At 38.6% G+C, this 22,759-nt stretch overlaps 1 protein-coding gene across 2 annotated transcripts in view; it reads left to right on the top strand.

The window, feature by feature from the left end:
• The first annotated feature begins 1,205 nt into the window (after positions 1-1,205).
• The window catches only part of GLRB (glycine receptor beta), a 48,041-nt gene continuing 26,487 nt past the window's right edge, over positions 1,206-22,759 (top strand). Inside the window, exons 1-4 of one of the 2 annotated variants that reach the window (XM_058025046.1) lie at positions 1,206-1,262; positions 2,698-2,851; positions 14,149-14,255; positions 16,817-16,884. In XM_058025046.1, the coding sequence (XP_057881029.1) occupies positions 2,730-2,851; positions 14,149-14,255; positions 16,817-16,884 (297 nt within the window). In that variant the 5' untranslated portion in view covers positions 1,206-1,262; positions 2,698-2,729. Of the gene's footprint in view, positions 1,263-1,305; positions 1,385-2,697; positions 2,852-14,148; positions 14,256-16,816; positions 16,885-22,759 lie in introns of those variants that run through there. The other variant, XM_058025045.1, reaches the window with a different exon arrangement.

The following is a 22,759-nucleotide window of genomic DNA, read 5'->3' as shown; positions in this document are numbered from 1 at the left end:
GTTTTCCATGTGTGTTGTGTGAAGGTTCTCACACAGGCTCACAATGTGACATGCCAAGTTGGAGCACACGGCAACTCAGCCATATCCTACCGTCACCTGCATTCAGAGGCCAGACAGGAATGACTTCCACCTTTATGGCTATATCTAAACAGGAGAGCACCAGCAACACTAGAGTCATCTCTCTAGCTGCTTGTGGGACAATAAAAGAGAAAAGGAGCTGGTCCTCATCCCAGGGAGCTGAGTCTATGCCCTGGCCCTACATCAGCCTAGACCTGGTTGATGCATCTGCACTGTAACCAAGATAAGGCTGTGCAGAGTGGGGCTGGCAAGTTCTCCCTGCCCATCCTGGTGTCCTGGGCTGCCTCCTGCCCCTTCCCCAGGCCTGGTAAGGTACTGCTGGAAAAATAATCTATCCTCACCTTATACAATTTCTTTTCAGCTGTCGAGACCAGAAAAGTCGTGTCTGAGCCTTCTTTTCTCCAGGCTAAACATGACCAGCTCTCAGCTTACTATCCATAGGACTTACTATCCAGACCCTCCATCATAGTCTGGTCTTTGGTCCAGAGTTCTCTGGACTCTCTACAGCACATCAATGTCCTTCCCGTAGTGAGGGACCCAAAACTGAACACAGGATTTGAGGTGCGGCCTCACCAGTGCCGAGTACAGAGGGACAATCACTGCCCGGGTCCTGCTGGCCACACCATTGCTGATCCAGGCCAGGATGGCACTGGCCTTCTTGGCCTCCTGGGCACACGCTGGCTTGTGTTCAACTGCTGTTGATCAGCAGCCCCAGAGTCCTTTGGGCAGCTTTGCAGTCACTCTCCCCCAGCCCGTAGCCCTGCAAGGGCAGGATGCTGCACTTGGCCTTGTTGAACGTGATACAATTGGCCTCGGCCCATTGATCCACCATTCCACTAATCTGTGCAAGCCTGCACTCCCTCTTCCTCTCATCCTACTCAGTCCCCCTTCGGTAATATTCTCTTGTTCCTGCCAACTCTGTTAGGTATCTCCCAACACCACTATCGAACGCATTTTCCTCCTGCCAGAGACCAGAGGACGCTTCGTCTCGTCACCCCCTTCCCCACCTGCCACCGTGCCGCCGGTGGCCCGTGTCCAGCGGCGGCAGGGCCGGGGGTCCGGGCTGGCGGCCCCGCTGCCCCTCCCGGCGCGCAGTGCCCGAGTGTGGGCGGGCTCCGGGACGTGCTCGCTGGGGAGCGCCGCGGCGCCGCACATGCTCACTGGCCGCGGAGGCACCGCCGGAGGTAGGGGCTCGCTCCGCCGCCGGAGGAGCCGCGCTGTCGCTGCGGCCGGGCCGCGGCATGGCCCGCCCGCTCCCGGGCCGCCGCCGCCGCCGCTGAGCGCGGGGGGATCGCAGCGTCCGGCGGTGAGCGCGGGGCGCGGGCGGCGGCGGGGCCGCATGTGCGGGCGGGGCCCGCTCCGCGGTGGGGCGGGCGGGGATCGAGGGTCCGGCCCGAGGGCCCCGTTCCGCCGGGCGGCACGGCCGAGCCCGTCAGCACCTCGGCCAGCGCCGTGGGGCGGCGGCGGGCGGCGCTGGGGCACGGCCCGGGCGGGGGTGCTGCCGGGGCTGCCAGGGGAGCCCCGCTCGTCTCGTCCTCCCGCTCCCCGCGGAGAGCCGGCAGCGCAGAGGGGAGGCCGCTCCCTCCCCGGTGCCGGGGCCGTGGGAGGCCTCTGGCCGGGAGGCCAGGACAGGGGCCGGTGGCGGCAGGGGCAGACCCGCGACCTTTCCCGGCCGGGCCGGGGGGATGGCGGTGCCGCGGCTCCCGGGGAAGGGGCAGCCGAAGCATCCCGGTACCTCCTGGAGGTGGGGGAAAAGAGGGAGAGGCACAGCTCTTTGGAAACAGTGCGGGGAAAAATCCTAATAAATAAAAGTGGAAAATGCAGCAGGTTCTGAGGCATCTGCGAGATTTCTGTTGGCCCAAGGAAATGTATGGGAATTATACGTGGAATGGCAAACAAATAGAAAATGCCTTGGGTGCCGCAGTGGTGTGGCCAGGGGCAGGTGGGGCTGCCACTGACCGAACACAGACTCATCTCCTGGCCTTTGGGGTACGTGCTTTTGCCCCAGAGAAGTTTAAATATGACGCTGAGCACGATGGAATAAAGCATAGTACTGCGGGTTGTGTTTAGTCATCTTTGCAAGGCCCTGTCAGTGCTGGCTCTGCAGTGGAAATGCTTCATACAAAATTATTGTGTTTAAATTCTGTACATAAAATTGTATTTATAACCTCCTGTCATAGTCAGCATTGAAATGATTGCTATTTTATCTGTGCAAGGTCACAGAGAGCTTGCAGTTCCTCGCCTTGCTACATGACTGGTTGACATTGTATTTAATGCAGTTGATACATTTCTGGTGTGGAACCCTTTTCCAAGCTTCTTGGAATATTTTCAGTTAGGCAGTCTTTGAAAGACATCACATTTCTTAAACACACTGAAGCAGATCTGCATTTAAATCTATTCCTTACTGTCAGTTTCAACTTTGGGAAGCTACTTGACTCTCTGGAAATTGCCTAAGTCAGTTTCATGTCAGGGATACATGTGAACAGATTCTCTCTCCAACGACTGACGAAGGATAACAAAAAACCCAACTCCCATGAAATATTTCTTTACTTTTGCAGGTATGTATTTCCTTTTGCCATATCCAGCCCTACTAACATAAACTGCTTTCTTTTACCACAGACTGAAGATTTCTCTGAAGCATAGCCTTCAAGATGAAGTTCTTACTAGCAATTTTATGTTTCATCTCATTCTCCTTATGGGTTGAAGAAGTCTATTCCAAAGAGAAGTCTTCAAAGAAAGGAAAAGGGAAAAAGAAGCAATATCTATGTCCATCGTATGTTCCTGCTTTCTTTTATGCTTTTGTATGATGGTGATCCTGCCCTGTTTTTAACAGTGGAAATGATGTGGCAATTGAAGTAGAAGGTGGTGCTTTCTGCTGAGAGGATGGGGTCTGTGGTGGGAATGGGTTGACCAGCATCTGTCATTGTGTTCCTTCTACATCAAGTCTTCTGTTTTAGTGCAAGGGAAAATCTAAGCCGCAGTAATTGTTGCTTTTCTTGTGGTGGATTTCAACACCTTGCTAAGGTGCCTTGCTATTCATGGGTTCACAGTAGCATGGTCCCATAGTGCTGTGCTGTCTAGCATCATGTTGCAGGTGTCTTGGGGAAAGCAAGGAGGGTTCAAAACTGTCATGATGAATTTCAGCTTCTGGTTAGCTAGTTCTGTAAGAGAAGGCTTGCCCTACACATATTCTTGTTGCATGTTGAATAGAACTAAGGTCTTCAGCATCTTTCATCAATCATGTATAATTCTGTAACTTTTATGGAGGTGTCTGTACTGATTGCTGCTATAAAGTATGCACTTATGGAATAGTCTCCCTGTAAAAATACAGAAATTATAATCTGTGATTGCCCAGTTGAATAGAGGATGTGTTCTGGACACCTATGATTAATTGATGTTATAAATACTCCCTCTTTCTAATGCCTACCACACTTTACATTGTGATCCATAGGACAATATTTTATTTGCGAGTGATATTTTTATAATTTTCTTGGCCAGCCTTACTCATTTTTTAGTGTTACATTGTAAATATCTGAGGAAAAGATTGATGGACTATGATAAGTTGCCAGTAAGTGTAGAAAATTGCTATGACTGAAATATTAAAATTGTTTAGACAAAGTTAAAACATATTTTTTCTTTGACCATAAAAGAAGAGGTACAGAATGTTAGACTGGTTATTTAGCATTAATCAACTTGTTCCAAAGAAAAAACAAAGTAAAAGCAGAATAATCAGACAGATACATTGTTCAAGTAATACTTTTTAAAGTTTCCATTCTTTTCAAATATTGACAGTAATGTTTATTTGTTGCCTCAAATTTTAGGATGTTTCTACATATGATGCATGTCTTTCTTCTCTTTTTTTTATATCAAACCTAAAAAATTATATTTGTTGTTAGATTTGAGTACATTAAGGTATGTCTAAAATGTGATCATGACTCATCTGAAATGACCCCTACCTATTCTTTCCCTTTTAAAATTTAAGTTGAGTTTGGGATGAGGCTTTTGGTCTGAGCTACTGTGAGAGTTTATAGCAAGGAGAGAAATGTCTGGGTTCCCAGGACACTCATCAGAACATAAGCCCTCGGAAAGTGAATTAGGCAGCTGGGAACTGAATCCAGGTCTTCCATGGTCTTGTTTAAATAGCTAGCATTTCCCCCTGTTCTTGACTTAGTCTTACCAGAATTCAAAACAACAATGTGATTTTATCTTTGTAAGTGAGTAGATTTTTCTCGTTTCTTTTTATTTTAAGCCCAGTATTTCTTGGTACTATTAAATATGATGTCATTTGTCACCAATACACTTGAAAAAACATTGATTACATGCTATCATTTTCAAAGTGATACTTTTCCAGTTGAATCTGTCTGCAAAAATACTGGTGAATCCAGTACTTGTTGATCCATTGTGCAGTGCTGCTGGCAAGATTTGCCGTAGCAATGAGTCCTGTTTGATCTCCTGATTAATGACCAAGTTGTCCATATCTCACTTGGCTGAAGTTGACAGCTTGAGGGACAACCACTTGTAATAGTGGGCTTGCTGTTTGTGTGGCTGGCATCTAGAAGACCTGTCATGTGAATGAGCAATGAAAATCAGCTCTGTCTGGCAGAGAAACTGCCCAATGCTCTCTTAACTCAGGCTGCTGTTGGCAAACTTCCAATCATCAGCATTTTTTAAAAGATCTTTCACAAAACTTCATGATTTGGTGGCACTCTATGTTGTAAAAGAGGTTGCCTACTAGTAGTAATTTTTTCTTTGTGAAAAAAAAGCAAACAATCTTTCCTCAGAATCTAACCAAAACAATGCAGTGGAGAGGGAATCAAGTGACACTATAAGGGTTGACTAAAACTACTCAAGGAAGTGTCTAAATGAAAAATTTCCTAGTAATCGTGAAAGAAATATTTTAGAAGAATGCATTTTATTTTTTAACCAAAAAACTTTTGTATTATTTATAAAATTGAATGGTACAAATTCCTAATGTAAATGTACATTTAGAAGTTAAACTCTTAATCCACCTTTAATTTGCATTGGTTACTGGTGCAATAAAGTTTAAAGCTTAACTGTAACAAATTATTGCCTTTTATCTCCTTGCAGCATGTGAAAAGCTAAATTTTAATTCTTCGAGAGAACAAAAACCTGCATTAGTAGTTGTATACAGAGAAGTCTTGCAAACTTTCTAATGAAATCCAAATCTATGCAAATCATTATTTAGGAAAAACTTATATTGAATTTCATATTACTGCCTGAGTTTCTTAATTTGATGTTAAGAAATGGATGGCTACAAGACTGTCTTGGGACTTTATCATGAATTTGCTTGGATAAAAATTAAGCATACTTTAACTTTTCCTTTTATGGCTCTCCAGAATACAAGCTTTTGCCAAATGCACCCCTCTGGCATAAAATTAACTACTCTTACAATAAGATGAAAAAAAGCTGATTAGAAACCCCATAAAAAGTTCATTATTGTCTCATAAACAGATATTTGCTTCCTTAAATCAGGAAAATTCTATTTTGTATCTTAGAGCAAACCCTGGTGATTGTTCATGATGCTGTACTTCTCAGTGCATTGTGTGATAGTGGTTTGATTTGCCCTCTTATTTTCATTTATTCCTGAAACTATTTTTCCTAGGTTTTTCTTGAAGAGTTTCTTGAAACTGATGCTTAATCATTCGGTTCTTACTTTGATTTAATGCTTTCTCAGAACAGATGTAAGATTTCACATCCTACATTTAGATAATTTTCCTTCTTACCTCAAGCTTTCCAAGTGAAACATAGAATAATTATACTTCTGTCTGATTCCTGAATCTTTGTGGATTAACAAAGAAATTGGGCCTAAAAGGTTATAATAGGGAGTTTTACACCATAAATCTAAGAAACTGGCTTCCACAGATACAAAGTGCAATGAAATACAAAGCTTTAGTAACAAAACTTTTGCCTTTTGTTTCCATGGAAAATCTGTAAAAAAAAAATATCAGGGCTATGTCTTCAAGAAAAAAAAAAAAGTATATTACTGTTTACAAAGCTTATTTTGAAATTTCATATACTTAATACAGATTATTTTTATACAGCTGCAGATGGATTAAATTACTTGATCTCTTTCCTGCTCACAGACTTTGTTACTTAGCTATTATTAACTTCTTCATAATTCCTCATAATACCTTGCTTCTCTTAAACATGTGGGACAGTTAGCTGTGACTTAGAGCACTGCTGAAAAGTTTTTTCCTTTAGTTATACCATAATAAACACTTCAGTTGTTTTATGGCGTTTGAGCTGCTGCTGTTATCTCCACAATCTGTAGCAGCCTGGAAGGTCTCTGCTCAAAACTACTCAAGATCTCTAGACAAATGAAATTATAAGGAAAGGGAAGCTTGGTTATTACAGTACTAGAGAAGGAATAGATAAGTAAGAGTGTCACATAGCAGCTAACAAAACCAGTAATGACTGTGGTCATCATCACAGCTATCCCTGTAAATTATAGTTTAGGATGACTCAGCTGTTCACTTGCACAGCTTTCACTTCAGAAGATCTCTCAGCGTCCCTAATGCCACAGCAATGCTGAGAGCAAAACCTCAGTCCCTAAATCTCATCCTTTTGTCTGGATAGCAGGAAAACAGTGCTTTGAAAACAGCATCTCTCTTCACCTTTATGCACATGGAGATTTATATCCTTGAGGATGATTCACTAAATACTGTATAATATCTACAGAGACCTTTTTTATGCACAAAGCCAGAGTACAAATCATATTTGGCTTGTATTGAACAAAGTATATCAGCTACTTCAGAAACTGTGAAATGGCCCTCTAAGCCCTCCAGAAAACATGGCTTGTGCCATCTGCCAGGGCAGAAGCTTAGAAAGGTCACAGATGCGAAGGTTCAATAAACAGCTTCTTTTAAAAAACAACAACAAAGACTGTGGAACTAGGGAAAAAAGGCTTTGATGTGTTTAAAGCAGAGTTGTTTGAAACTCTGTCCTCAAATTTCTCTTGGTTAACTTTAGGCTTCTGACATGCTCTTCCTACTAAAACTAAAGTAAAAGTTCGAAATATATTTAACACTATAGCTCCTCTCCACTTCTTCACGAACTGTAACTTTTTTATCAAGTGTTTGGGTATACATCACCTCTCTATCTGTATCTGATCAACCCCAAAATGTAATTGCTGGGAAAGTGGCATCATGTCTCTCTTCATTCCCGTCATCTAGAAGACGCTGTTGATAGTCTGTGAACATTTTCATATGTAGGTGTGGTGGAAGGGTTTATACACTTTGTGGGAGGAGGTAGAATGAAGTTGAAAGGAAAGCCTGAATTTGGTTATACATCTGACAGTCATTCCAATGATAAGTACTTTTCAGAGCCTAGGTCTTGTTCCTATAAAAATTCTTCTGCCCTTTAGTAACAGCAGTTGGTGAATGCTTTTATTATTCTGTATCATGTAACTCTCATGGAAAGCTGTGATCCCAGACAGATATGGCCACATTCCAGAAGGTTTGTGAATTTGTTTTCAAAATGGTTAAATGTGGTGGCAGTAAAAGGTAAAGCTGTATAAGCAAAACCCAAGCTGTCCTATAAAGCAGTGGTTAAGCATGACAGGCTGGTTCTCATTCAGTAACTTTTCCTCTTGGTGAGCAACGTTTGCTCCATTCTCAACTCTGGAGTGGTGAGACACCAAAATTGTGTGGAAAAGTTACAGACTTTGTATTTCATATATAACATCCAGACTGAGAAAAAACTTGGATCTGTGGGTTGAATTGCACCATCTTTACCCAAGCCCAAGCAAAACCATAGGTCTAAACTCTGTTGTTAAGGCAAATTATATAGAATGTATCTCAACTTATATTTTCCTTTTATATCTCCACTTATACCACCATGCAGGTGGTTAGATTTTACCAAGGTCCTTCTATTGTCTCCATACTTAGAGCATTTGTAAAGAAAATATTGAGGTATGGAACTGATGTAGACAAATTCCAAAATGTTGCTTAAATGCTTGGATGCTTATCCTGTTTTACATCTCTGTGCTATATCAAGACATCACAAGACACCCATTATGCACAGGGGTCACAGGTGGTGACTTTGGTGGGATGCAGAGATGCCTAAGCTAGGAGCAAGCAAGCTAACTTCAGCAAAAAACCACATTGCTGAGAGCAGTACCAGTTCAGGCTGGGTGAAATACCATGCTAACCTGGCTCTGTTGGTTTGGGGGCTGTCAGCTCTGTGGCAGGCAGATGAACCAGCTTGCTTTCTCAAGTTTAGTAACTAATAAGGCACTTCATATTCCCATATAAACAGTCCTTAAGGTGTCTAACCCTGGGAATGTTGTGAATTATGAAACCAAAGCTGGATTTAAGAGGTTTCTGCAAGACAAGGACTGAAGTAGTGACACTAACAGCTATTGACACTACCTAACTGCAGGAAGGTTGTGTGCATGTCCACATTAGGAGACTGTTCTCTTTGGTCTGTCTACAACATGAGATGAAAGACGAGCTGTTTCACCCCCTCAACTCGCAGTTCAAAATTCGCAGTGCCTAATCTGGGTTTTTGTTCCAAATTAGCTATGAAGGAACCTTTCTCTTTTCTTTACCACACCGCACTACCTCCAAATTTCAGTACTGAAGCTACCTGTCTCATTTTAGGTGTTTAGCTGTCAGCTTCATTTGTGAAGGCATGTAAATGGTGACTCAGAGTTCCATAGTTTTAGTGTAATTAGTAATACTACTTTTCACTGGAGTAATTGTAATGAATCTTCTTAGGAATAGATAAGTCACCTTGCACAGTTTGAAAATGTAGCTATTAAACATACTAGAGATTAGAGAGATCACTCAGAAGAGTTATATAGTATGTCATTTATATTTATTAACTTGTTTTTATGCTTAAAGTTATTGCACTCAAAAAATCAAATGCCTGCAAATCAGAACACTGATAGTTTATACCAGGAAAATTGTACTTAAAATATATGGTGGGATAATAGATAGATATTATGTTCCCCATACCTATTTTTATCTTTCTCACATGTACACAGCCATTTTACATGACTCAAATGTCAGTTTCCATCATCAGTTTCCATCATGTATTTTTATCTGTCAGTAATTTAGAACTATGAAAATGTTTTCCTTCCTGTTTGTGTAGAATATTGTTTATATTCTTTCCTCCTATAGTACTGCATGTGGAAAGGACTCCTTGTAACTTCAGTGAGCTCTGAGAGAATAAATGTCATGATGACCTGTAGAAATATAATGTCTTCTGACACATTTGCCTAACACAAATGTAAAGCTATATAAATTTCAAACCAAGTATAATACTTGCTTCCTTTTGTCATGCATATCTGCTTATCTGAAATTCTGGATTTTGATTAGTGAATTATGAAAATAATTACCTGTTGCCATCAACTTAAAAAGTTGATCATGATCTTCAAAGGCAGTAAAATGTGTAGAGCTGCATTGGAAGAGGAGATGAGCAGCTTACTGCATGTCCTGTGAAATACAGTATGTAAAGCAATTCTTTGATTCAGATGTAACCTCTGAAACATCAGGCATTTCACACAGGGATGTTATAGCAAAAGACTAACTGTACCTTGTTTTCTCTCTGGATTGTGAGGACACTGTTTGAAGAAGTGAAGATACTTCTGTGTATACAAGAATGCTGGTTGTTTTCCATTTTATTTATTCAGAGACAGAAAAATCAGTTTGGGTTTGAGTATTTTATGTTGGTTGTGTGGGCTTTTTTAATTGTTACTTAGGTAAAAATTTTTGGTAGGGAAAGTTCTAGCTTTACAATTACTTGCTTTTAAATTGACTTCATAGCAACTGTGAGGCTTTTGTTGCCTTATCCTTTGGTATTTACTGTATCTTGCTTAGAACTCATGAATTACTGTGAAGAGTGCTACATTCCTGTTTCCAAATGCTTTCCATCAGCTCTACATGCATTCAACACAGGTTGAAATAAACGCATTAAAATTGAAATGCATGCTGAAACTGGTGGAAATCGAAGTTACCAGCTTTTTACAAGTGGGAAAATTGGAGGCAGAATTAGAAAAAATGGTAAATAACTTCTCAGTCGGTGTGTTGTTATGTGGGACTCAGCATTTAGCACACTGAAGTAAGATTCTTCTACAAAGGCAGATCTCAGCTCAAATCCTTTTTGTCTTATGTAATATACAAATATGCCTCTCGTTAATTCATTCCATAATGGCCAATTAAACCAGGGTGGTTGTGGCTGTAGGTAAATGTCTCACATTAATAGTTCCAGCCTCTTTATCCAAGCACCTAACACATCCCATTAACTCTCTCATTAGGTCTTTTTGCTCATCTGTTGCTATAAAAGTGTGGTTAACTTCTTAACTCACCCCAAGGAACACATCTGATGTACTGATTTGCAAGTGAAATTTAGGCATTTTGGTCAACAAGATTCTCAGAAAGAAATCCAGTTATTGTGGTGAAGTTTCCTTGTGTTCTGTTCAATGATGGTAGTTTAATGACAGCATGCTGTAAAAGAACCACAGTGAAAATATGACTGATACTCAGCAGAGCTTTTTTTTCCCAGTAGCTATTTCAATGACTTCATTCGAAGTGACCTTTAAAAGTAGCAAGTACCGAATCTCAGTGCTTGTCCTCCTAACTCAAAGCAGCCAATGTCATTGTATTTCACTTGATTCTTAGATAAGCAAGGACAAATGTGTAAGGATTTCACTTGGTTCTTAGATGAGCAAGGACAAATGCACTACACACTTGTGTAAGTTCAAAACACAACCCAAGGACTTGTGCAAGATGTGATTCTGGTGTTCTTTACCAGCAAGCTATGCTGTCGTTGTTCTTCCCATCACTGTCTTTCCAGTGCAATAAGTCTCCTTTGCCCAGTTTCTGGATGGCTTTTCAACAAACAACTTGAACAGATATTTGTATTAATATACTTTTGCAGCGCAGCTCAGATCTCACAAAGCTGCCACTTTATTCCTCTTACTTGAAGAGACAAATAAACCTGTCAGCTTTATTTGGCTTTCCTTTGCTGTTTGTTGCTCACTCATTTAATTTCCCAATTTTTTTCTCTTTTCCTCATTGCTTTTTATGAGCATCTGTGTTTCATTTATATGTCCATGTTATCCTGTGTAGTTCAGATTACTGTTTTCACTATTTAATGAACTTTTTTGTATAACCCATGACAAAAATAAAAAAAAAATTATTTAAGTTTGTTCATTAGTTGTTGCTTGGATTCGTTTTCATATTGCATTGTACTGGACATACATAATTTAGAAAGAAATCTTATTTTCAGTATTAAGTAGATTATTTTATGAGTGTACCTTTTGTAGACATCTGATGTAGATATTTTAGATGTTAATTTGTGAGACTTGCAAGGAAGCAGTGGCATGAACCTTTCTGTATCTGATAAAACACAGCATACAGAGTGTTTGCCTGCCTTTTTAATAGCTAAATGAACATTTATTTCTGAATTGCTCTTTTTAGAAAATGGAAAATAATCTTTATCTTTTGTTTTCCTTTTGTCCAGCTAGTGGTAACAGCACAAAAAGTGTACAAATCTGGTTTATGGTGTTTCTGTAGCAACCTCTTCATTGGTTAAGGTCATCACTGAAAACCAAACACATCTCAAAATTACAGAAATGGAATGGAATAGAATAGAATAGAATAGAATAGAATAGAATAGAATAGAATAGAATAGAATAGAATAGAACATTTCAGCTGGAAGGGACCTTCAATGATCATCTAGTCCAGCTGCCTGACCAGATGAAGAAATAAAATAATTCTTTTGCATAATGATCCAATTCTAAGTAAAATATAAAAACTCATCCCTGGGAGGATTGTTTGAAAGACAATCTTTCAATTATTAAGAAAAGAGTTAGAACACATATTCCTTTTTTATTGCTCTAATATTAAATTAACAGAGGCTTATTGTATACAGAGCATGCAAATCTGTATACATAACAGGAAGTTAATATATGTTGTTAGAAGTAAATGCTTCCTTTTTTATTAGAAGACAAATTATCTCTGGAGAAGTTCTGCTGGAACAATTAGTTCACCTATGCGGTTGTTACAGATCACTGAGGTTATAGTGTGTTTACTGCAAGAGATGGGTGGGGAATTATATACAGCAGCCACTTAATGCTGCTCCAGAATTCTTTTCCTGCATCCTACAGTTTAAGATATCCTCCTGGATACATATTTCTTGGTAGGTACATCTCTGTGTAGTTTTTGGAATGCATATTTATCCTGCTAATTACTGTTTAGTAGTCAAAGTTTCAAGGAGGATTTAGTACCATTTTATTGCCATAATTTTTTTCTCATTTATAACATCAAGTACATACAAGAAAAGCTAAGCTAGGCTAGCTAACTAAGCAGATATGCAGCTTTAGGTTTCAGAATGCAACAAAGAAGACAGAAAGACAGAAATCTGATTTTTTTTTTCCTGAACAATAAAATGCTCAATGGGTATCAAGGAGACTATGATATAATAAAATGCATTTATGTTTTCATAATGGTTGACATGTTTTTAATAATAGGGAACTCCTTCATAGTTTTATTTATAAATATTTTAGTTGTTAAACATTAACTGAGAAGATTAAATCTCTTTGGGAAGGCATAGTGAGTGCTACCAAGTCAACAAATCTGATTCCCTTTGCCCTTATGGTTTGAGTTAAAGCAGTTGTTTTTAAAGGTAAGGTTATTAATAAAAGCTCTTCAAGGGCTAGGCTCTGGTCTTATCTCCAGTTTTCAATCAAATGCCAATGTCTTGCTATGCTGATATTTATTAATTAATTAATTTCTCAGTAATCAATAAAGAAAATGCTGAACAGGAGATACCATAATTGGACATTTTAAAATCAGGAGGTCTAATACATTCATGTGGTGGTTTTTTGTTGTTTTTTTTAACTGGTTAAAATCCTTCTCTAGAGTTAATATTTTCTTCAAAAAATGTTTAAATAAGGCAGAAATCCCAGAGGACATGAGGGAAACTGAAGGATGAGAATTAAAAAAAACTTAGCTGTTATACAGAATAACCTGTAGGTCTGTCAAACTGACATTGGTATAGGAGACAATAATGAAAACAAGAAACTACAGGGTGAAGAAGGCAACAGCAGCTGATGCTGATTATGGAAAACATTAAGGAAATAAACTTGATCATTTTTAAAAATACATTTGTACATTCGTTTGCAAGAGGTGATAATGTTGATGCATATGAATTATACCTATGTAGGGTGTTCCTCTTATCTTTACATGGCATCCTGGTTACTGAATTATAATGACAGAAAGACAGCAAAGTAATCATAAACGGGATGGAAAAGTAATTATGAGACAGAATTCAAAACTGGAAACAGTCACTGAACAGGTTCAGGAAATATACAAATTCATTTACATCTGCTTGGTGTTTAAAATACCTGGGGAGGGCACTGACTCACCCATATTGCTTTTTATTACACTCAATTTCATGTACTCTTATAGCTACATTTACCTGTCACAGTTTTTTTTAATTGCAGCAATGGCTTTCATTTAACACCCAGCACAATAATGGCAAGGCAATGAAGACGTTTAAATTCCCTCTGCAAAACGAGAGAGTCCAAGGCCTTGTTTTCTGTAGTAAAGCTTTTATTAGCACTTGACAAAGAGATTATGCAATTCTCCAGCTCTGGGTGGAATAGCTGGCATGTGAGAGCAGGAGACTGCCAAAAGCCTCTGCATGCTTTGGCACCTACAAAGTGGCTGTCAATTTACTAAGGTTCCTAATCTGACAGTCACTAAAAATAGTTCACATGGCTGCTTTCTACTAATGAAGAAATCATGTCCCTCTGCATATTTTTGTTAGGAGGGAAGGGAACAATTCGTGAATTGTAGTGTATTTGCTTCCAAGTTTACAGTTAAGAGTATGTCAGAGAGCATTTGTGTTTATTACACAAGTAGTTTCTTGAAAAATACTGAAACTTCTCAAGGAAAGGAAGACTATACAGTATGGCACCTGAAAATAATGAACTTTTTTTTTGCTTGTGAAAAGGCATTTATGGCATTAGTTTAAAATCACTTCAGTTTAAGCATGCAATTGTTTCTGTCTTGGTAGTAACTAATGAACTTTTTTTTACAGGCAGCAATCAGCTGAAGACCTTGCAAGAGTACCTGCTAATTCTACCAGCAATATCTTGAATAGACTATTGCTCAGCTATGATCCCAGGATAAGGCCTAATTTCAAAGGTTTGTCAGATACTTCAGCCTCTTTTTTAATCTTTGGATTTTAATTTCTCTTTTCAAACAGAGAAAAATTATGTAGATATAATACTCACAAGCTAAATATCTGTTGTTGCTTTTTTTTTTAATGGAAGCCTCCCTAGATAGTGTGAAGCTGCAGAAGATATTTATCCTTTTGAAATGAAAGATAATGTGTTAGGATTTCATTATCATAATAGTATGTGAGGCTTCAATACTATTGGTCTTATTTTGTAAAAGACTTTTTAAGTGTAGAAATAGAATTTATAGAATAAGTTTTAAAATATATTTTTATCTCTACATTTTAGTTGGACTCTGCTTTACAGCATTTTAAACCACCAAATTTCTCTATAGACATCCTTTGAAATGATTACAAAAAGTTGGGGTCAGCAGTATCACTATTAGCAAACTATGGAATTATTAAATCTTTTAAAGATGTTTTAGTTATAAAACTTCACACTTCAGGAATCCATATAGGTAATGCATTGAAACACATTTTCTGTCATTAAAACATCTCCCTGGTAGTCAGATGTTGCAGGATTCTTCTGTGTAGAGTGTGTGAATCCTTACACGAGAAGAAAAAGTTGAAATACATATTCTCTGCCAAACCTCTAAGAATTCACACAAGTTAGGCTGTAAATTAGACTTTTCAGGAATTAGATTATTTACCTTCTGTAAATAATGTACTACTTAAAAGATGGAGACAATTTTATTACATATAGGCAATGCAGTTTACATAAAACAGCTCTTTCATTTTAAAGCTCCTCGTATAATTATATGAGCATTAAGAGATATTTTAACATGAATATCACTAGTATGAAAAATTTTGAAATCTTAAATGTTTATTGTGTTTTTGAAGAGGCTATTTTCAGTTCTATTTAACAGTTTTATAAACATATTAAACTCAGTTCTCAGCAAGTGTACTACTTCTTTCTTATTCTCTGTAGAACCATATTTATATGTTTTCAGCACTGAGTCTTGTCACAAAGAATAAATGTCCAGCCTTTTCTCTACCTGTTCTTCAGCATAATCAGCTTGTAATCACAAAGCATGGTGCAGATTTCTTTATATTTTTGATAACCCTTCTGGCAGTCTGGTAAGAATCAAGAGAGAAGGGAAAGGGAGGACATGTAATCTTAACTCAGAGGGAGGTGGAAGAAAAAGAACATTTTCTGACAAGTGGTTTGCCTATGTTAAAATGTTCCTCACACATGAGTGATTTTCTTGGATGGCACATCCTATTCAAATCTGGAAGAGAGAGTACACTCTTGGCTACTAGTGATGTGATGGGTGCTCTGTCTCATGCATCAGACATTAAAAGAAATATTGTGCTTACTGCATAACTGAAAGCCTCACACTTTAATAGTCTGATTAAAAAGCGAAAGCCTCACACTTTAATAGTCTGATTAAAAAACCAAACCAAACAAATTGGTTTAACTGAAGAAGTGAAATTTTATCTTCATAAATTTCTGGTGACCAAGAGAATGAGTTTGAATTTATGTATTAAATGTGCAGAAAAATATTTTATGCAAACAAACATGCTATTGGAAGAAACATGTTACTTAGCACTGTGTTTGCTTAGTCTGTCAAAATAGTATTCATATATTCCTATATCTCTTTTGCTGCTGAAAGTAGGAAGAAACCCACTGAGTATTTGTAACAGTGTAAATTATATACCTGCATCCAGTGGACATCCTGACATTCATACCATAGAGGTACTAAATAAAAGTAGTGGTCCATAATTAGTTCTCTCAATTATCAGGCCACTTCTCCTTGCTCTGTGATAACTCTCTGTTAACACCAGATTAAATGACTGCCAATCAATTCCCGCAGGGTGACAGGGGGCAGATGTAGCAGCTGTCATACCATCCCTCTTCAACTACAGGAATCCTGGCTGTGGAAAAGAGAAAAAAATCCAGACCATCTTAATGTCTTCACAGCTGCTGACTTCTAGAAATTTTTCTTGGTTAATTGGTAGCCATTTCCTACTCTTTCACACCAAGGCTATATAGCTGTGAAAGATGCATGCAATAATTTTACCTGCCTGTATTCATATTTTACAGGCAGGTAAAGGCTTATGTACTTTACTTGCACAAAGAGGTATCCTCTTAAAGCATAAGGAAATACTTCATCATAAATCATAAACAGGTAATGTGGGATGATAGTCTCATTATGACCTTGACAGTTAAAAGTGTCTGCTGCTAGAAATACGAATTGCCTTATCCATTACAGTGTGTGCAAAAGGAATACTGGCTTACTCATTCTGAGACAACAGAAAATCATGGAATTCAAACACTATTAATTTACATATATAGTCAGTGGAATACTGTAAGATTAGCTCTCTGGACTAAGGAGTTTTATTTTTACCTTTTTCTTCTAGGTTAAAAAGAGGTTTAGTGATTTCTATTGACTTTGATAACTGTATATATACTAACTTAAAAAGATAAAGTTACATTGTGAAATTGTGATACCAGTATAAAGGAACTTTAAATGAAGGATAATGTACCTTTACTGAATTGTGTAGCTCACTAGAATTATTTTTTTTAAAGGAATTCCAGTCGATGTTGCAGTTAACATCTTCATTAACAGCTTTGGGTCAATTCAAGAGACAACTATGGTAAGAGTGAAATTAAATTCATGTAGTACAAATGGAGATTTTCTTACTAAATTAAACTTCATACTGAGGATTATGAACTATAAAATAGAAATATTTTTTGTGGTTGCAGACACTGAGAATTAAGTTGATGGGGTTAGTTACTGTCTGACTGTGCTTTATGTTGTAAACCTAAACCTATTAATATATTTCACTCTATATATGTCCACAGATTTAGAATCTATAGCTCTAGAATCTGATTTACATGAAAGGAAATCCATGTTTTCTAAGATGCAAGAGCTAGACTAATTTCCGTAAGTTATTATGTTCATTGGAAGAACCCATTTGACAGTATGAGTTGAAGATCTTCATGAGAGTTATTACATTGGTTGCTTGGTGTGTTATTCAAAAAACCCCAAACTAAGACTGTATATGAGAGAAAAAGAACAGAGGTGCATAAGGATGAAATGTATAGGTTCTTTATTTTGTGTGGGTCTGAAGATGTAAATAAATTGTGATGGAATACAAGGAGCATTAGTAAAGGAATAGGCTATCAATTACCATAGCCTTCCTGCTGTTTATTTACTACATGGGAAAGATAAACTGGGGAGTGAAGTTTATAAAAATGTGTTTCCAGTTCAGCCAGAAAATTTCAGCATGTCAATAACAGGCTGAAATAATCCTCACTGCAATTTTGACTTGTTTTGTTTCTTTGGGAAATAAAATCAATTTCAAACTATGAGTTCCTTCAGCAAAGCACTTTCTGCTATTTTGGGGCTTGCAGATCTTTTTTTGTCACGTTGTCTCCAACAAATACTATCAAAAAGATTGCCAAAAAATGCATTTAGTTATTGAAGATGTTCTGACCTGATCAGGTTTTCCTTTTGTGTAAAAAAGAGGGGAATGCAGTGTGTCGTGCCAGTACACGGAAGCCTCAACCAAGACATGCACTGAGTGGGAGTTCTGAGGCATTCCCTGATCTCTTTGGTGACCTGCTGCATCTAAGGCATTGAGGCAGTTCCCAGAATCAAGTTGCTTTTTTAATGCTGTGACTAAGGCAGCATTCTGACACATAATGGCAGAGAAGCAATAAACCACAATACCACTAATAAGCAATAAAACACATTTTTGTTGTTGTTGGAAGTAAGTGCCCACTTAAAACTCAGAACCAGCTTGCATGTCACCCTAATGAAATTTCAATAGGACTGCAGAGACACTCCAAGTTGAAATAAATGGTGGCTGGAACAGTTTTGAGCAGCTTGGCCAAAAATTTGTTTCTTTAGCTAGCAGAGATTTATGTCTGATTGCAAATGATAGTAAGTCAACTAACAGCATTAGTGGGAAGTGACATTAAAATGAAAAAATATAAGTTTGCCCAAAGGCCACAAGATTTATTTCTGAAAATAAAAAGAGAACTTAAATTTAAAGAGGGGCAGGGAGGAAGAGCGGGAAAGTAAGACTGAGATAAGTGTCTTAAGATATCCAATATATTGGGCCAGATGGCCCTTTCAAGTTTCTGAAATTAGTTGCATGCTTTAAAAAATGACTTTTAAAGAGGCTTTTTTACAATTCACCCAGATTCAGATAGTAACAAAACATGAATGTGAGAGATTTGCTTCCACCAGCCCTTCCAAAAAATAAAAGTATGCTCTCCACAACCATGTAAATATGCCTGTCTGTGCCTTCCTGTTGCAGTGTCTTATAATAGCCTGTTTTAAACTTCTGGGTCCCTTCCCAGGTGTGCCTATACCTCTTTCCCTTCCCCCTTGCCCCCATGCTGAGTGAGTCCTGTCAATCAGGCTTAACATTCCAGCAAGGCGTCGTGTGGTTGGTCAAGTTCAAAGGATGCCCCTCAGGCCCAGGGGTCATTGGCCTGACTGGGTGTCATCTTCCCCTGAGACCCTGCCCCTCTCACCTGGTTGGTGCTCACCTTTACCTCCCCTCCCCCTGTCCCTGAGCTTAAAAAGGTCATCAGACCATGTGCTTGCTATTCTGCTGGAGCTGTTACCAAGATTCAGACCTCTTGACCATGGAATAAAGCTCTGGATATAAACCCTCTGGCAGAATCCATCTCCTTCTTCCTCACCATTAGCCTGAAGCCTTCCTTCCTGAGGTAAACGGAGTTCCTACCAAGCCTGGACTTGTTCAGTGTCCAGCTGCAACCTCCAGCAAGCTAAAGGTGTCTCTGGGGTGATACACCACTGTTGCCTCCTTTGGCCCAGCAGCAAGGGTCAGACTGGCCCAGGCACAATCTACCTGGTAATATTGGGATTCTTATTCCAATACCTTCCTGATATGGTCACTCACAAATTTCCTAGGATGTGCTGTATGATAAGTCATGCTCTCTGTAATTGAGAATATCAGACACCATCCTTACTTTATTTTATGCTTTCATTTAGATTTCTATGTCTAGCTGATCACCATGATAGCTAAGCATGTTTATGTCAAATTTGGGTTACTTCTTGATTGCCTTAATCTAATACAGGAAGCACTGAAAAAAACTAACAGTCAATCTGTCCTTCCATGTATTATTTGGAAAACTCTTCCTGCTGCAGTGGGCACTGGATATTCAGGAATCACTTCTCTCTTGGGGATAGGATTGTACTTGGTCTGGGTAATACACCGGACAGTAGAAATGGATCTCTCAGAATAGGAAAAGACTTGTACTTCTGGAATCACAGGAGAAATATTTCCTGGAGGTGAGGCACCAAAAATATTTCCTGGAGGTGAAGGATCAGAGGGGTCTCTTGTGTTCAGAAAGTAGACATTTCCAGAAGTACCAGAACTGCTGCAAAAGTTCCTTGATGTTGGAGAAGAGAGTCGCTGGCTGCCTCTCTACTTTCTCTGGCATTGGTGAGAATCATGAGGAGTATTGATTTATAGACTGTCTCTAAAATTACCAGAAGCTACTAAACTGGTTGGAGTGATATCAGAATCTTTGAAATAATACATTTCTAAGTTTTTCAGTCAATGAATTATTGTGATGATGCTTTGCTCTCTAGCCACTGCTGGCTGTAATAATTGAACTCATAAATTTTTGCAAAATCTATGTCAGGGTAAAGCCATGCTAAAGCAACGATTCCTTGGTTTGCGTGATGGAAGTGTGGGGAAAAATAACAATGGGTACCAGATGACTGGAAGACAGGTTATGGTAGAAGGCCCAACAAACAAATGTGTAGAGTGACAGTGAGAGAAGACCTTGCTTGCTGTCCTTCTGGTCCTGTGATAGTCATGTTCTTAGCTATGCAGTTGGCTCATCCTCAAAGAGTTGAAATTAGCTCCTTCTGAGGTAGAGTCCACTTAGATTTAAGAAAGGAGGGAATTTATTTATAGAAAATCATTGAAGTTACTTTGTTTCAAAGCCAAAGAGTACCCATTTTGTGGGTCCTATGCCCAGAATCCTGTATCACTTTAATCAAGCCTTCATGAAGAATCTGAAGGGCAAATGCTTGCTCTGTCTTTAGAAAGGATAGTGTTCATGTTGTGTTTTCAATATTGAAGAGAACTGCAGTGCTTCCACACTTATCAAGCAAGTTTCTTGGAAAAAACTAAGCAAAAGAATTTGTGAACTACAGAGAGAATCAGAATTCATACAGATAAAAAGGAGAAGAGCTTACACCACAGCTGCTACATTCCAGTAAGCTTCCTTTATCCTGAATCCTGTAACTTGCTTCCTTCTCTATTGTTAGACCCCTTGTCAAGGATCCCATGTTAACTCTGCTCCTGAGTTTTCACACATTTTTTGAGACTGCAGAATTGTGGTATAATAGGGTGATTATGTCACATTTAGAAACTGTTTTAAACTGGATGACCAGTCAAGGATTCCTAGGGATAGAGAGTTTCTGGTATAAATACCCCTGGGGCTATAATTTTTTTTTCTGTGATGATGATCTGACTTTCTGTCTACAGAATCTATGTTCAAGGTTTTTGCTTGCAGTGTGACCTTTCTTCACTGACTCAAGCAACAAAACTCCAGTTCTTCCTTCTCCTTTACTTTAATATCTTACAGAAAGGTCTTTTTAATATTTGTGACTATAAAAAACATTGTTTCCTTATTTTAATCTTAAAAATGACATTTTTTACTTCATTAAATGGAAACACTATTATGCTGCCTTTCTTTGTGTGAGTGCATTTCGTGATCATCTATGTGCTCTGTTTTGCAGAGATATGTATAGGCTATGCTTGCTTTCTGGCCTGAGGTGGTTTTGTGGCCACATGCACACTGTTTAGTAGACTTCTGAAATATTTCCTAGAATGCCTCCCAACCTCCCTGAAAACAACTTGCCTTCTGTTGGAGTTACATGGGAAAACAAAGCCCTGTAGAATACTTCTGTGTTTCCTTCTACCTAGCAGGTCCTCCTAGCTCTGATGTTGATGACTGTTGAATTCCATCCTCTTCCCCTACTTACAGCCTTTTTAGTTGCTATTTGACTCTCCTTTACTATAAAATGCCAATCACTCTGCAAATTCAAAAAACATTTGTAAAATGTACACCAGGAAGACCATGTGCTCCATGCAGATTGTTTCTTCAGCCCCTGTTCAACCTAATTCTAATACACTTACTGAATCTTAAAATTCATTGTGCAAATATGAGAGGACTGGTCACAGACTTCTTTCAAAGTAAATTTTTACCAGATCATAGTGTTTATTGCTGCCAGATGCTGTAAGGGTGCATGCTCTTCTAAGAAGCAGATTTTGCACATTGTTGTCTGGCTAGCCACAATTTTGTATTATGACATCTCTTTGCTTTTTTTTACATTCTCTGGATTGCCCCAAGTATGTGGTGGCCTTCCTCTCCAAGTATCCCTGTCAACGTCTCTACTTTGGGCCTGAACCTCCCCATTTTAGATTAATGAGATTTTTCTTTCTCTGAGTTTAATGGGAACAGACTCAAGTTCTTAAAATGTCCAAACATCTGATTATTTGGTGTTTAAGTTCATTTGTAATAGAGCAAGGAAGAAAATAAAATAGCATCCACCTGATCTTCCAATTCTTATTTTGCCAGTGCATTCTGCTTTTCAGTGATGTAAGCATCTCCTTCTACTGAATGGTAAGCTGAAGGCAAGTGTTGCACAGTGCTTATCATTTGCCTATGGCTTTGAGAAGGCATCTTATTTTGTTTGAAATTAGGGTAATGCACTTGTTTATGGGGAAATTGAATTCAGTGTAACCAAGAGTGTAATGCTTGTGAGCATGAATGGTATGCAGTATTTATCTCATATGGTTTAGAGTATTTTTTTTCACTGAGAGAAGAAGTGCATATGGAATGGGAACTTCAGCAAGAAGCAAGTAAAGGAAATTTTCAATTATATACATATAATTGAAAAGATGCTTTCTGAGATAATGACCTGAATTCCCTCCAATTATGAAGCTTCTCTATGAGAGCCTTCCAGTACAAAATCACTTCATATTAACCATTTTTTGCTTCTTCTTTACTTTGGCAAGACAACATAGGTCTTTGTATAAATAAGACTCAGACTATGTATATTTTTTCCAAATCCAACTACCAACAAATAACAAGTGCGGAGTTTTGATGCTTTGCTTTTCCTTACAATGCAGTAAGGAAAAATATTACACAGTATAGTGTAATAAAGAAATACTTGGGGTAATTTAGCTGGTGGACTGGACATGGGAAAGAGGGCACTGTATTTAACTATACAGAGCAAATCAGAATAAATTATTCTGCATGAGGTCTTAGCCAAGTGGACTCCTTCTGGTTGAAGTTAGGATGACTGTCTCAACATGGCACCTGCTCTGGACTGTAAATGCGGTAAGTATAGCAGAAGATAATTCAATTGTATCAACAAAAAAATGTGTGAGACTAATTGACACAGAGAGTAGAAAACTTTATAAAATTTTTTTGTGTGCAGAATCCATTTAACAAACCAAAAATATGTTG

The sequence above is a fragment of the Melospiza georgiana genome, chromosome 5 (genome assembly GCF_028018845.1).
Source record: "Melospiza georgiana isolate bMelGeo1 chromosome 5, bMelGeo1.pri, whole genome shotgun sequence".
NCBI lineage: Eukaryota > Metazoa > Chordata > Aves > Passeriformes > Passerellidae > Melospiza > Melospiza georgiana.
The sequence above is the reverse complement of the archived record's forward strand: the minus strand, read 5'-3'. Positions and strand labels throughout refer to the sequence as shown.